Source organism: Hippopotamus amphibius, chromosome 11 (assembly GCF_030028045.1).
Source record: "Hippopotamus amphibius kiboko isolate mHipAmp2 chromosome 11, mHipAmp2.hap2, whole genome shotgun sequence".
NCBI lineage: Eukaryota > Metazoa > Chordata > Mammalia > Artiodactyla > Hippopotamidae > Hippopotamus > Hippopotamus amphibius.
Window position 1 is genome coordinate 107,797,362 of NC_080196.1, and position 14,275 is coordinate 107,811,636.

General features: G+C 39.7%; 1 protein-coding gene across 1 annotated transcript in view; it reads right to left on the reverse strand.

Moving 5' to 3' along the window:
- Positions 1–1,257: 1,257 nt before the first annotated feature.
- Positions 1,258–14,275, reverse strand: part of CD226 (CD226 molecule) — a 78,423-nt gene continuing 65,405 nt past the window's right edge. Inside the window, exons 4-6 of the mRNA XM_057700133.1 lie at positions 8,330–8,429; positions 3,771–3,831; positions 1,258–1,429 (exon numbers count right to left, since the gene is read on the reverse strand). Coding sequence (XP_057556116.1) covers positions 1,316–1,429; positions 3,771–3,831; positions 8,330–8,429 — 275 coding nt within the window. The 3' untranslated portion in view covers positions 1,258–1,315. The remainder of the gene's footprint in view (positions 1,430–3,770; positions 3,832–8,329; positions 8,430–14,275) is intronic.

Genomic DNA, 14,275 nt, shown 5'->3' on the forward strand with positions numbered 1-14,275 from the left:
TCAAATCCGTTCTGTACTTCTGTGTCTTTATTCCTGCCCTGTCACCAGGTTCATCAGTAAGAGTTTTCTAGATTCCATAAACATGCTTTAGAATACAGTATTTGTTTTTTTCTTTCTGACTTATTTCACTCTATATGACAGACTCTAGGTCCATCCACCTCATTACAAATAACTCAGTTGCATTCCTTTTTATGGCTGAGTAGTATTCCATTGTGTGCATGTGCCACATCTTTCCACATAATTACCCAAAAAAAAGCAACTAATAATGTCCGGGTACCTGATTCTTTTGAGAGAATTTATATTTTAAAAATAATTCTCAAAAGCAGAAAAAAATCAATATTAAAAATTAAGTTATTATTGGATCATCTACTACTCTTGCTTTAAGACTAGACCAGGGATAGTGAAATTCCACATGGATTCGGAAATGGATTTATTCGAGAATAGAAAAGGAAAAGGTTTCCCTGTCACATTCATCTTCCTCTTGACCACTCAGTCTTGACCATTCAATACTTAGTCCAAGTACTCTTCTGGACTACGCTGACAGAGCAGGTCCTAGCAGTGGGAAGAGAGAGAGCTAACCTAGATCTGCTCTTACTCTTTTTAGTTGGCTAACAGGAGATGTCTCAGAAGGTCATTACAGTCCACGCTTGTTGGCAACAAGCACCAGCTTCCAGGCTCCCCTTTACTTCTTCTAATAAAACTCTGAGTTTCCCGCCCAGTAACATGCTTTGGCCCCACTCCTACCAAACTCTAGAGGTGAGCCCTTCACTGACTTAAGCCATTCATCCTCTCTGGCCATAATGACTGCTTAACCAAGTGTGTTTGCTCCATCAGAGCAAACTCTTTATCAGACAGAAACAAAGATTATGAGTTGCCAAGAGTAGTTGGCAGTCATCTTGGGAACACAAGGGAAAAGCCTGAATGAGAGTTAGGCTAACTTGACACCAAGGAAGAGGATCCAACACTGTGAAAGGGGAGCCAGAAACTGCCTTATACCCAAACTTAATTCTAGACATAATACTTAAGCCCTGGTAAATAACCTTTGCCTGAAGCTTGACCACCCCCTGCCCCCCACCCCAGATTGTTCCATGACATGATTCAATAAGTTTCCTTTCATGTGAAAGCTAATTACAGTCAGGTTTTTCTAAAACAGTTCTGTTAAGAATGCTCTCTAGCTAAGGCAGTATTTTTCCTGTCAAATGAAATAAATTCAGCCAACTGGTATCCCAGGTAGACACTAAATAGTGGGAAGAAATTGTGTAAAGATCCATGTACATAATAGTCATCATTAGTATGCCCAGATGAAGGGAGAAGCTTAGACTCTAGTCTTTGGTCTACGAGAGAAGGTTGGGTAGTTGACATAAATATCCTCTCCTGCACCATCTGACGGTTGACTGGCAGGGGCGGGGCTTCTGTAGTTGTTGGTTGCCTAGAAAGACAAAAACAGAGGATGCTAATAATTCATTGCATTTCAGCACTTAATAAAGACACTCAAAACATAAATCTCTCCTCAATTCAACCATAATTTAGGCCACATTTCTACTACAATTAATTTCATAAAACATCCTGTTCATTGTACTGAACTTCCATGAGAAATTACATTCTTGATTTGCAGGGTGCTGAGTGAGATACAACAGAGACCTACTCTTGATTATCATTTGATACACTGTGATATAAATTACCTGTTTAGATGTAAAACTCCCGCTCCCAATGTTAGGCTATTTCAAAGAGAATAATTATTCGCATTTTTTATATGGAAAGTCTAGTATAGTATTCTCTAGTGGCTAATCATTAATTTCTGTTGAATGGCAAAAGAAATATTTTTAACAAACACAGTGTCCTGGCTTAAAAATAAGCAATGGACACAATTTAAAAATTACAAAAACAAATGGACATTCACTTTCAAGATGATGTTATATAATCATTAATCTTCTCTACCTTAATTGGGTCGCTTTGACCACCTCTATGTATGTATGTGACAGAAATATGTAGGCATAAGTAAGAGAGGGGGCGAGAGAGCAGAGGAGGGGAGCAGAATTGAAGGAAAGAGAAGGAGAGGGAGAGAGAGAGGTCTTTTGATGAGTAGTTTGAAAATTTAGACTGGTTTTGGTGTTTGCAAGGAGAAAGTAAAAGGAAAGTTCAAGTGCTATTGTTATCAACATAGTTTGTCTTAAAAAAAAACAACCCAAAAGAATCAAGTAGGTCTAACTTCTTTATCTTTCAAAGATTGGCTTACTATCTAACTTTCTAATCACCATTCAAATTATCATTATTCTGCAAAAGCCTGGAAGAGTTAAATATCCAGTGGAGGAAGTTGCAAAGTGCCTTTCCTCCCCTGAAATTCACAGCAATAAAGTAGCTTTGGATTGGCTTGAGTGGACAGAAGCTAAGGACAGAGAAGGGATCCAGAAATTGCATTTTACAGAACAAGGCCAGACTTCTCCAGCCTCTGCACTTGGTGCCCAGAAGCAAAGCATGAGTTATTCAGGAAGCACACACATTGATTTGCAAGGAGAAACTACTTAATAGAGGAAGAAAGTTAAACTGATAGATTAAGAAGTCTGAAGCACACACTTTGGATTGTCAGAAACTTTTTTTAGTACTTGACGCTTTGCTACGTAGCATTCAATTGCAAATAATTATCTTGAAGAGAAATGGATATAATTTTAGATAACACTTGGAGAAATGTTTTATTGCAAAATTTTGTAAACAGAATAATATATGTTAGAGTAAATATTTGACCGACAGTGGAGACAATGGGCATGAAAATAGGCGTCCGTCTGATCTGCAAGCCCAGGAGGAAATTTCTCCTCTGTCAGTTGAACATGAAGGGGCAGGTGCAGATAGAGTGAGGACCCCTGCCGCCCAGCAGAAAGGTCTTTAGCTTTATAATCTGAACGTCCATTAATTAATCAATTAATCCAAACATCATAACAATATTGACTATCTTGCATTGTGTTCTTCTATGTGCTTGCTATGCTTTTAGTTGAATTGAATTTAATCCTTGCAATAACCTCATGACATAAAGATATCATCATGCGCTGTACTGGGTCAGAGAACATCCCCCCTAAATTTCTGTTCTTCCCAGACCTTCATTAATGTGACCTTATTTGGAAATAGGGTTGTTGAAGAGGAAATTAGTTAAGATGAGGTTATACTGAAGTAAGGTGGGCCCTTAGTTAAAAATGACTGGTGCCCTTATAAGAAAAGGAGAAGATACACACACACACACACACACACACACACACGCACGGAAGAACACAGTGTGAAGACGGAGAGACTGCAGTGATACAAGTGCCGAGGATGGCCGACAGCCACCAGAAACCAGGAGAGAAGCACGGAACAGAGTCTCATCCCAAAAGGGATATGACCCTGCTGAGATCTTGATTTTGGATTCCAACCCTCCAGGACTGTGAGAGGATAGATTTCTGTTGTTTCTAGTCACCCATTTTGTGGTGATTTTGTTGTTGCAGCCCCAGGAAACTAATACAGATTTTGGTAACGTGCAGTGTTGATTCCTATCATGTAGTGTAATTGCTCCTTTATTTATATGAATGTAAAACAAACAGTTTCAAAAGGTGTTAATAATAGGAGACTAGTTCAGAAAATAACTGTTTCATCAGATAGCTGATCCTGGAACAACAGGCAACTGCCTGGTTAGGTTATTGAAAGGAGAATTAGAAAGAGGTTGCTAACTGCAAAACAGACTGACTTCACAAGACATTTATGATGCATGAAAGGGGGGAAATGACAATTCTGAGAAAACTTACCCTATTCTGTGTGTCCCAGTACTCTTTTTTAAATAGGCCTCTTTTCTGTCTCCTTCTTTTTCTGGGAAAACACGTACAAGAGAGGTAGTAAGAATGACACTCCAGCACCAGGATTATTTCAAGCACTCTGTAATACCTCACCCGTACCCCCAGCCCACACACCCTCACTGATCACGTGGCAGCAGCTGTCCACAGTTGCTTCATACACACTCACCCCAAATCCCACTGACCTAAATTTTTCAGTTTTCCTACCTTCTCCAATGTGCTCACAGATGGTGAAGGCAACTAAATGGATATCCAGCCAGTGTTTCTTAGTAATTAATCTCAGTGAGTTTACTAAAGAATGGTGCATAGTGGCTTATTACTCAAATGACATAACCTTTTCCAAATAATCCAACTTAGAAATTTCCCACAATTAAAACTTCCTTTTAAATGCCAACAGGGCAACTTCTTGGATGGCAATGACAGTATAACTAAGCTGTATAGTATCTTCCGGGTGTTTCACCAGATTATTTTATTTAGATGTCATCAAAAACTCTTTACTTAGCCAACTGGGGAACTGAGGCATTGAGAGGAAGAGTAAATTGCCCCAAATCACACGGTTGGTTATCAGTAGAATCGGGATTTGAATTCGCAGTCCTCCTTCCTGACTACCAGGCTCACTGCTCCTACAGCCACGTTGCTGCAGCTGAAGGGTCATCTGAAGCCATACTACTCACTAAACTCGCCACAGTTCCTACAAAACTTATAAAAACCTAAATTCAGGAGGACTCTTTGAAAAGAAAATACAAGAGAAGAAAAGAGGGTAATGTAAAGATGAAATAACTAAATTCAAGTGTATAGTCATTATGGGGAGATAGTGACCATTTCTTTTCATCCCCCTAAAGAAAAGATTCTTACTGAACCACAGAGGAGACAGGTCAGATACAAAGATGTAGAGTTTTTTTCTTTTGTTTTGTTTTTAAGATGAGGTTATAATTCCTTCAAGGAAATTCTGAAAACCAGGCAAGATGGTCTCTCTCCAAGGAAAGGTTGTTCAGATAATCAGTGTTGACTCTGATGGTCTCTTCTAGCTGCCATGAAACCCTCCTACTACATCAACAGAATCACAAACTTACCTTAGTCTATGTGCATTTATGTATTTACTTATTAAGTAGTATTTAAACAAATAATTTGTTTACTTACTTTATGTGTAAATTTACTATGTGCAAGTCATATTTCTAAGGTCTTTTATATAAATTATTTATTCCTCATAAGAAATCTGTGATAGAGATGCTATTATCCTCTTTTCACAAGTGAGGAAACAGACACAGCCCTATGACCTTTGATCCTTTGTTAAATTATCATTCACAAGGCTTGTTACATCATAATATAGAGTTAACTTTCCCAAGTAGGTCCAAATACATATATATGTGTATACATTTATATATACATACGTAATACGTGTGTATACACATATAAACATATATTTTTAACATAAGCTTAGTGTACACAATGTGATGAAGAAAAGAGAATGATTTTTTTCTAGTTTAACTGAGATGTAATTGACATATAAAACTATGTGTTTAAGGTGTACAGCATAATGATGACTTACATACATGATGAAATGATTATCACAATAATTTAGTGAATATCCATCATCTCATATAGATACAAAATTAAAGAAATAGAGAAAACTTTCCTAGTGATGAGAACTCAGAATTTACTCTCTTAACTCATGTATATAACATAGAGCCATGTTAATTATATTTATCATATTGTAATTACATCTCTAGTACTTGTTGATCGTATAACGAGAACATGAAGTTTAGAGTCAGGTGACCTCTGTTTAACTTGTGCTCTGCCACTTACTAGTTACTTGCATCTCTAAAGTTCGGTCCTCTCACCTGTAGAATACAGTAAACATATACCCGTTCGGTTTGCTTGATTCTAAGGCGTTTCCCTGGGATGAGGAATGATCAGGGCTGGAACTGGGAAAGTCCCAGGCAAACCAAAACACCCTCTTCGCTGTGAACCTCAGAGTCGACAACAAATGTAAAAGTAAATGCCTAATATTTGCTCACTAAATATTAAATTTCTTCCTACAGACTCAGGTGTCAATGTCTAGACTGTATCTCGGCTCCTGCCACGCTTACCACTGCCATGCCTCCCCCAGCCACGTTCACTGAATGTTGTCACTGTTCTGGTCTCTAACTGGAAACAACAACATCTGTGCTCCAAATGCCCTGTGCACACAGGCTCCTCGGCGCCAGGCGTGAAGGAAGCATTCCGTTTCCTTCAGGCTCCCTGAGATGTATTTTGACTTCTTTCCAGGTCAGCACATCTGAAGCTGAAGCAGCAGGATTATTTTAAGCAGTTGCTAAGACAGAGTTCAAAAGGTCATTGTTTAGGGCCTTGGGTCATTTTTCAAGATGTTTCCATTCTAAGGAACCACCACAAACCAGTACTAGTGACAAGGCAGAAAGAACAAGTGCTTTTTGCTTTGTGGTGTTCGGCCATGGTTACGCATTTCAAGCCCACTGATCTTTTTATCATATTTAACCAAGTGGGACAAGATATTCTACAGTTCGATTTAGCTCTTCATGTAAAAGTGATGCATTTTCATGAAGCTAAATCCATCCTGTCTGACATCTGTGACCCTCCCGAGGTCTGTCCTGTCACTCACTCTCTTCTAGCCGCATTCCCTGTGTTCCCATGTGCTCCTGCTGTCATATCTGCCCTCGGTGCATTTTTTATCAACCAAGGTGAAGCAGTGGAGAAATCCTCAGTGTCACTAACATCCTGAGTTCCTTACCTCAATTTGCTAATTTCTGACCAGAGAAAGACTGGAGGGCAGCCTGCGATGGAGAGAGAGGAACGACGACAGTTTCATGTTTCAATTTGATTGGACAAATGCTTATGGACCATCCATTACTTGGAAAGATAAGCGCTAAATGCTATCAAACACTAAAAAGTGAATAAAACAGAATCCCTGCCATTATAAATAGAAGGGAAGACAAGTGTGGAAATGATTAAACTACAAAGCAGGCTGCAAGGGGTGGCAGTTAGGAAGTGCAACGTGATTCTGGATGGTGACGTCATGTCACTTGCAAGGAGGGAGAAGCAGGACAGCCCTCCCAGAGGGGATGCGCGTCCCACACCTTGAGTGATCTGCAGGCTTAGGGCCAAATAAGGGGGAATCAGCATTTTGGTGGCATCACACATGGGAAGAGTCGGATGTGTTCACAGAATAAAAGTTGTAGTTTTAATATAATTTGTCAATATCAGGGGAGTAAGTAAAGTAGAAAATATGAATGAATATTAGGTTGGGGTCAGATTAATCGGGCTGGGGTCAGAACACAGGGCACCTGTGTCACAAGGTTAATGAGTTTAGCATCGTTCTGGTGCCAGCGGAAAGACAATACACTGGTCTTAAACAGGGAGGTGATGTGCCCAGTCTAGCTTTTAGAAGAGGAACCAGGGAAAACCAGATGGGTTAGGAGGAGAGGAGACACCTGGGAGCAGGGCAGCAGATTGGAGGGATCACTGAAGTCAGGTGAGCAGAGAGGAGAGCCTTCGAAGAGGCAGAGGCCAGGGGTGTGGTCACGAGATGGAGAAACCTACCAAACCCTGTCAACAAGCAAGCTCTAGCGTGGCGGGGAGGGGAGATGGACGTATTCCTTCACTCAGCAAACATATAGGAAGTGCCTACACTGTGTCGGACATTCAAAACGTAGACATCAAAAGTTTGCTTCCTTCTTTCCTTAAGAATTTAACGCTCTAGTTGGATCTCAAGTATAGGAAATGATTTCAACCCAATATGACTACAAGTAAGATTGCAACAGATATCTAGACTGGTGAGTTGATGAACACGGTGCAACTAGGAAGGGAACAAGAACAGCCTAGAAAATTCCCAAGTGTGCCACAGACAGTAAAAGGTAGGAAACTTTCGAAGAGGCTAAATGGCCACCTGCTATCTCTAGGATAGCCCTCCCAACTTCTTCTCAACAATTTGTAATAAAGGCACCTACATTAATTGTTTCCAAAAATATACAACCATTTAAAATCACGTTGTTTGCTTATCAGAACGTGCAGGCCATTATATTTTGGTCATGACTGTCACAAGACATATTTGATGAATGAATAAAGGCATTATTAGTGTTCAGCCCTGACCTCCTTCTAAGAATCTCTCTCTCTCTTTCTCTCTCCATCACACACACACACACACACACACACACACACACACACACACACACACATCCCCCTCACCTGACAACCCTTTTTCTTTGCAAGAGGAGGAAGATGGATGGGTAGCAGACAGAGCTGAGGCATCAGGCAGCTGGCTTTGTTAATATGGTGGCAGACTGCCCACTCGTACTAATTCTGAAATGAACTGCTTTAGCCTTCTCTTCCATTACCACAACGCCTCCTGCTTCACATATAAGAACAGCACTCAAAGTACATGGACTCAGTAGATAAGTCCTAAGACAGCTTGACCAACTACTGGGTTATTAATAGAGAAACTCTAGAATCAGAATTGTTTGGGGGAAAATCAGAGCCAGGAGGAGCTGCATCCTCACCTCTTACGAGAAACGACGATGGCGGTGGTGATCAGGAAAACCAACAGCAACAAAACTGCCCCTGCAGCCACGAAGAGGATGTACTGGTTATTGGTTTTACCTGGGAGGAAACAAAATTATAGGAGGAATTAGGAATTCAGCTAAAGCCAGAAAAGAAAGGAAAGTGAGAAAATTAAGAAAGGGTACATTCATCATCAGAGTAACCATGTAAAACAAAGAATCCAATAAAAAACAGGATGAGATAGGAGGAAAAGACATTTTCTTTCAGTCTCCTAAATATTTCTGACTCCTCACAGATTTTCATTAGTTCCTTGATCTAATGATGGGTCTGACACCTTAAGAAGAACAAGAATAGAAAGCATTCAAGACAGATATCACTCTATTCTAATGAGCTTCTAATCATATACATGAAATGTTTTGTAGGGAAAAAAACTATCAAAATAGTATATAAATGAAGATTACTTCTTAGTTCTAATGCATTAAGTACATCTAGGACACAGCAGTATGTAACTTTGATGTTTATAAGCAGAATTTTGTTTAAACAATATTGTCTACTCAATTACGGTTAACGATAAAAATAATCAGGAAGAGTATGTTACTTTTCCAACTCAGCGATTAACTGGAAAAAGTAATGGTCGGGGAATCTGAGATTCTCATCCTGGTTCTTTCACTACTTAGCTGGTTGACCCCCAGCAAATTCCTAACCTTCTCTGCCAGCCTTCCTTCAACTGTCAGGTGATGCCAACACTTCTACTTACATCACAGAGTTGTGATGAGAGTCTAATGAGGCACTATTCAAATGACCAATATTCGCTCACCCCTGGAACGAGAGCCCATGAGGTCAGAGGCCATTTCATCTTTCAAATGTCCTCCTGCCCACAGCACATCTCACCCACCGCCACTCACAGAACTCCTTGCCAGGAAAAGAAACTCATCAGTATGCATTGTTCATGGAAACGGGATTGAATTGAAACCAAGGCGCCATCTTTATAGCCACCTCTCTTGAGGCAGCAAATTTTCCAGTCTCCCCTCCTGCAGGAAAGGGGCAGCTAAGGCACAGAGCAACACAACTTCCCTCCCTCTTGAAAGTAAAGCTTGAACGCTTGTACCCAGATTCCCAAGCTGTCTGGACTCTCGTGGCAACCTGAAAACCATGCTTTTCACAGCATTCTTCCCAACGTTCACTCATGATTTCTTTCTTCCTGACCCCCTCTAGCTCAGATTTTTTTCATGATAAGAGCTCAAAATCTATTCCACTCATTCTTTTGTAAGCTTTACTGCAGAACGAAACGAAGTCAAATAATAAACATTTTTATTTTTTAAATTTGTTAACCTGTAAGGTAAGTAAAAGTAGAAAAATATATGAACACTTTAAAGACCTATATGTGGTGTCCAAGATGGGGTTTTCTTCAAATGTGATGGGGAGAAAGAAAGCAAAATTTATTCAAAACAAAAATACATTGAACCACCACTGCAAAAGGAACAAGGACATTTTCCCCCATCAAATAAGAAATTAACATTTTAAAGCTCTTGGCACATTATTAAAAGTAAACAAAATACCTGAAATTATTTTGTATTATAACACAGGCCTTATAAAAGGACCGCAGTTGCTATGCTGACATAATTTGAATATAGTAGATGCTAAGGTTAAATCAAACAGGCAATGATGGTGAAAAAAATAAAAGTTATAATCAAAAAATTCATTGACAGTATTCTGGGAAAAGTATTTTACTACTTTTTTCAATACTATTTAGATCTTAATTACAATAAAAAAAGCAAACTTGGGTAGACTACAGAGATCTAAATATTTAAATGTAAACATGAGAAGAAAATATAAGTGAATATTATTTAATCTTTGGAATGAGAAATGACTTTCCAAATTATACAAATAAGCAAATACGTAGGATTGACTGGATTAAAATGAAAAATATCTGTAGGTCAAAATCACCACAAACAACATGTAAAGACAAAAATGGTATCTTTAACATACACTTGCTATGAAGAAAAAGCTATGTAGAAAGATACAAACAACTTATTAACCAAAAGCACTTAAAGGACAAGTTTGCATGGAAGGAAGCCGGGGGTGGGCCGAGATGGACGACCTCAAGCTCTATCTGGGGAGAGAAATCTGCCGCAACCTGCCTCCGGGAAAAAAATCGCTCTCTGTGCGTCCGAACGTTTCACAAGCTGCTTGTACGTTTCATTAATTACTTTTTTTCTAAAGAAATGCTCAGAAATGTGAACAAAGAGTTTTGTGGAACATTTATAACAGCAAAGAGAAAATCCTTATCTTCCAACAGCGGACGAAAGCAAGATTACACAGCGGAGGGTCTCAAATGTAACTGGAATCAGGCGGCGGGAAGGGCGGGGCTGAGGGGGGCGGTGCTTGTTAAACCACAGACGGCTGAGCGCTCCCCTCAGAATTTCTGACTCAGGAGGTCCGGGTGGGTCCCAGAATATGCAGCTCCTGTGGGACGCTGGTCTGGGGCCACAGCTATAGACATCAGAACGATGGGTGTAAAGAAATCCAGTGAAGTGGAAAACTGCTGACTCCAGATAGAGCGTTAAGTAAAATTTCAAAGCCGGAATTCACAATTGTGCATTGCTATGATATCTCAATCAAGTATAGAACTGACGAGAAAAAAGCCTGCCAGGCAACAACATGCCACAGTTTTAAAGGGATGATCTTCAGGGAACAGGAGTAAAAGCAGTTGTTTCTTTAGGCTTTTTGTTATTTTCCAAATGTACTAAATGATGTATTGCTTTTAATAATCAGAAAAAAATAGTACAAAAATGTAAAGGTCTGCATGCTTAAAGCAGAATCCGCTGCAGTTTTTAGTGCTTATATTTAATGTGCAGGATGTAGAGCGCTTCTTTGCAGAACTGTACTCAGAATCCTCAAGAATTAAGGTGGCACTCTTTATTAAGCTCCCAATTATATGAAGTATGTAGAAACCCCTCAAACATATGGTCATTTGTTTCACGCTGCTCACTTATAAATCCAAAATCTGAATTTCAGATGCATTCTTTAATGTGAAATATGTTGCCTCTTTTTAAGCTCTTCTAGCAATGGGGGACCTGTCGGATCCGCTGGACTCGGATCCATCTTATTCACTTGTCTTTTAACACATGGTATTTCCAGGCGCACTGTGTACCTGGCATTAGAGATGACATGGCGGGTAAAGACAAAAAGCATGGGAGTCTGGTAGAGATTCAGTCGCACTCCAGAGTGTCCCAGCCTATAGCCCATCCTACTTTTTACCTCTTTCCCCGCCTCCCATCCCTGTGCTGTGTGTGTGAACCAGCAGTACTTGGACGAGGCTGGTGTAACCACACAACTTGCCAGGCCCTGTGTGGCTAAAACCATAAAACCAGAAACAAAAAGGAAAAGCAAATGGGTGTGGATGCTTTAGGGAGTTAGTCAATAGTTCCTAACGTTCACTTTTTCCTAAATTCTGCTAATAGATCTTAGCTTGAGTAATGTCAGCCCTCAAGAGCCTCTCTTAAAGAAAGAATTCTCTTCTCGGCAGCCACGTTTTTGCTGATTTTTTTTCCAACCTTCGTCCCAGTGCTGTGTTGATTCATAGGAGGACAAAAGTGTCGTGAACCATAAAGCCATTATTTTCCCTCCCATCAAAAAAGATAAATACAGTTAAAACAATTTAAAGCATGTCAGTGAGATATATAAATGAATAATTTACTCCAGGACTGCAACCCTCCAGGCTAAATTTCTGCCAGTGACAAGTATTTATGGCTGAGTTATAAACCTTTAGAAAGGCTCAGGATAGAAATCCTGCCAGGTCCTTCCCTCAGAGCCAGGCGGGCAAGAGGAGGCATTGATGTTTACTGTTTATCCTTTATTAGAGTCTGGGGTGGGGCTAAGGAGTGGAGAAATCAAGTAACTCAGAACCTAAATATCTGGACCAAAAAACATGCTGGGAAAAACTCACAGATCCTGACCCTCTCGGCAGCCCTGGATAGGTCATGGTAGGTACCACTAAAAGTTATTCCTGCTGTCTTAGCTCATTAAAAAAAAGGAGAAATAATTTGATTCCGCTCCGTGTACAGATGGGATATACACAGTGTGTGTATTCCCACAGGATGGATGTGTGTTAGTTGACAGAGCCAGCATTATCAGGTTGATTCCAATTTCTGACTCACTTGACAATGCAAATATCCAACCTTTGTCCCACGTTAGGCACTGATGTGCTGAAAAAATAGGTTAAGAAGGGAAGCCTTGGGGCCTAAGCCCTATCTTCTAATTCTTTTCCCTGGAAGACCCTGACATAAAACACTTGATCTTCCGGACACTTTTTTGGCAACCGCGAAATGATAGTAAAATCAACACAAGGGTGGCTATGGGGATGGCTACAGATAAAACATGTACAGGCACTTCATATATTTAAGCACCACATAATGTAAACTATCAAGAGTATACTTATATTTTGTATGCACAGGTTCAAAATTAGAGTTAAATAACTAATTTCTATTCTTTTCATGTTGAAATTCCATGTTGCACTACTCACGTATAAGAGAGGACACTTGTTCCTGTAACTAAATTCACCTTTCTGGGAAAAGGTAGAAGTGGTGTTGATGAACATGTATAAAATGGTTGTAGCTATGGAGGACTGCTGGAAAAAACGGTAGCCTGAAGTTTGTTGAACTTCCCTGTATGCCTGAAACAAGCATCAAGTGGATACCGGCATGGTAATATGATTCCAAGTTCTCAAAGGTCAGCCCTCTTTGTGCAAATCAATTTTATACTCTTTGTATTTCAGAAACCCTTCCCTGTTTTATAGCAAGAAGGTCCTAGGGAATAAATTATTTGCAGAGAATTAAAGGACTGTGACGTTAACCTCTAATTTTTCTTCTGAGTGAAGAGTAACTATTCCTCAAAATAAAAGTATCATATACATGGAATCTAAAATATGACACAGATGAATTTATCTATGAATCAGAAACAGATATAAAGACCAGACTGTGGCTGCCAAGGGGTGGGGGTGCGGGGGGTGGGTGGCTTGGGAGTTTGGTGTTAGCAGATGCAGACCATTATGTACAGAATGGATAAACAACAAGGTCCTGCTGTAGAGCACAGGGAACTATATTCAATATCCTGTAATAAACCATAATGGAAAGTAATATAAAAAAGAATATATATGTATAACTGAATCACTGCCGTACAGCAGAAATTAACACAACATTGTAAATCAACTATACTTCAATAAAATAAAAAAATTATCAGATTTTTAATTAAGAAACATAAGGTGCAGAGAATCTAAATAATTGTCCTGTAATTACAGAGCAAGCCAGTGAGCGAAGCGAGCTTCTAATCTGACGTATACATTTTGCTGCAATGGTTTTGCCTCTCTTGATGGAAAATAGTTTCCCAAGTGACTTAAGCACTTTTAAACTTAAGGTCCTTTGAGAAACACATAGTCTAAGATAGGCTGTAAAGTTTACCTACTCAGTAGGCTGACTGCATAGCAACATTTTCTTGTGTAACCATGTGCATTGGCTCTGCTGTAGGCTATAGAGCGCTACCGTGACTGGAGTACAGCAAGGGTACCCAAGTCAGCATAGGAGGCATAGGGATGGTGAATGTTCTGATGTGGTAATTTGTGAGAAAATTTTCAAGGCTGACTCCATCATATTAGATGTCTCACCTTTTTACCCAAGCATTTCTTAGTCTTATGTTATATTTCTTGAAATATTTCTCCATTTTCATAAACACATATTATTTAAAGGAGATTTTATTTATGCATCACAAGTGAGAATGTCAAGATCTGCACACACCTTGCTCACGTCCATGGTGAATTAATGTACAGAAAAGAGTTAATGTAGCAGCCCCGAGACTGCTATTCTTAGAAAGGCCTGCTTACAAGGTTAGCCCTTGGCTAGTGTGTGGCAACTTGGATTTGGGGAGCGTTCTCACCTTTTCTTAACTGT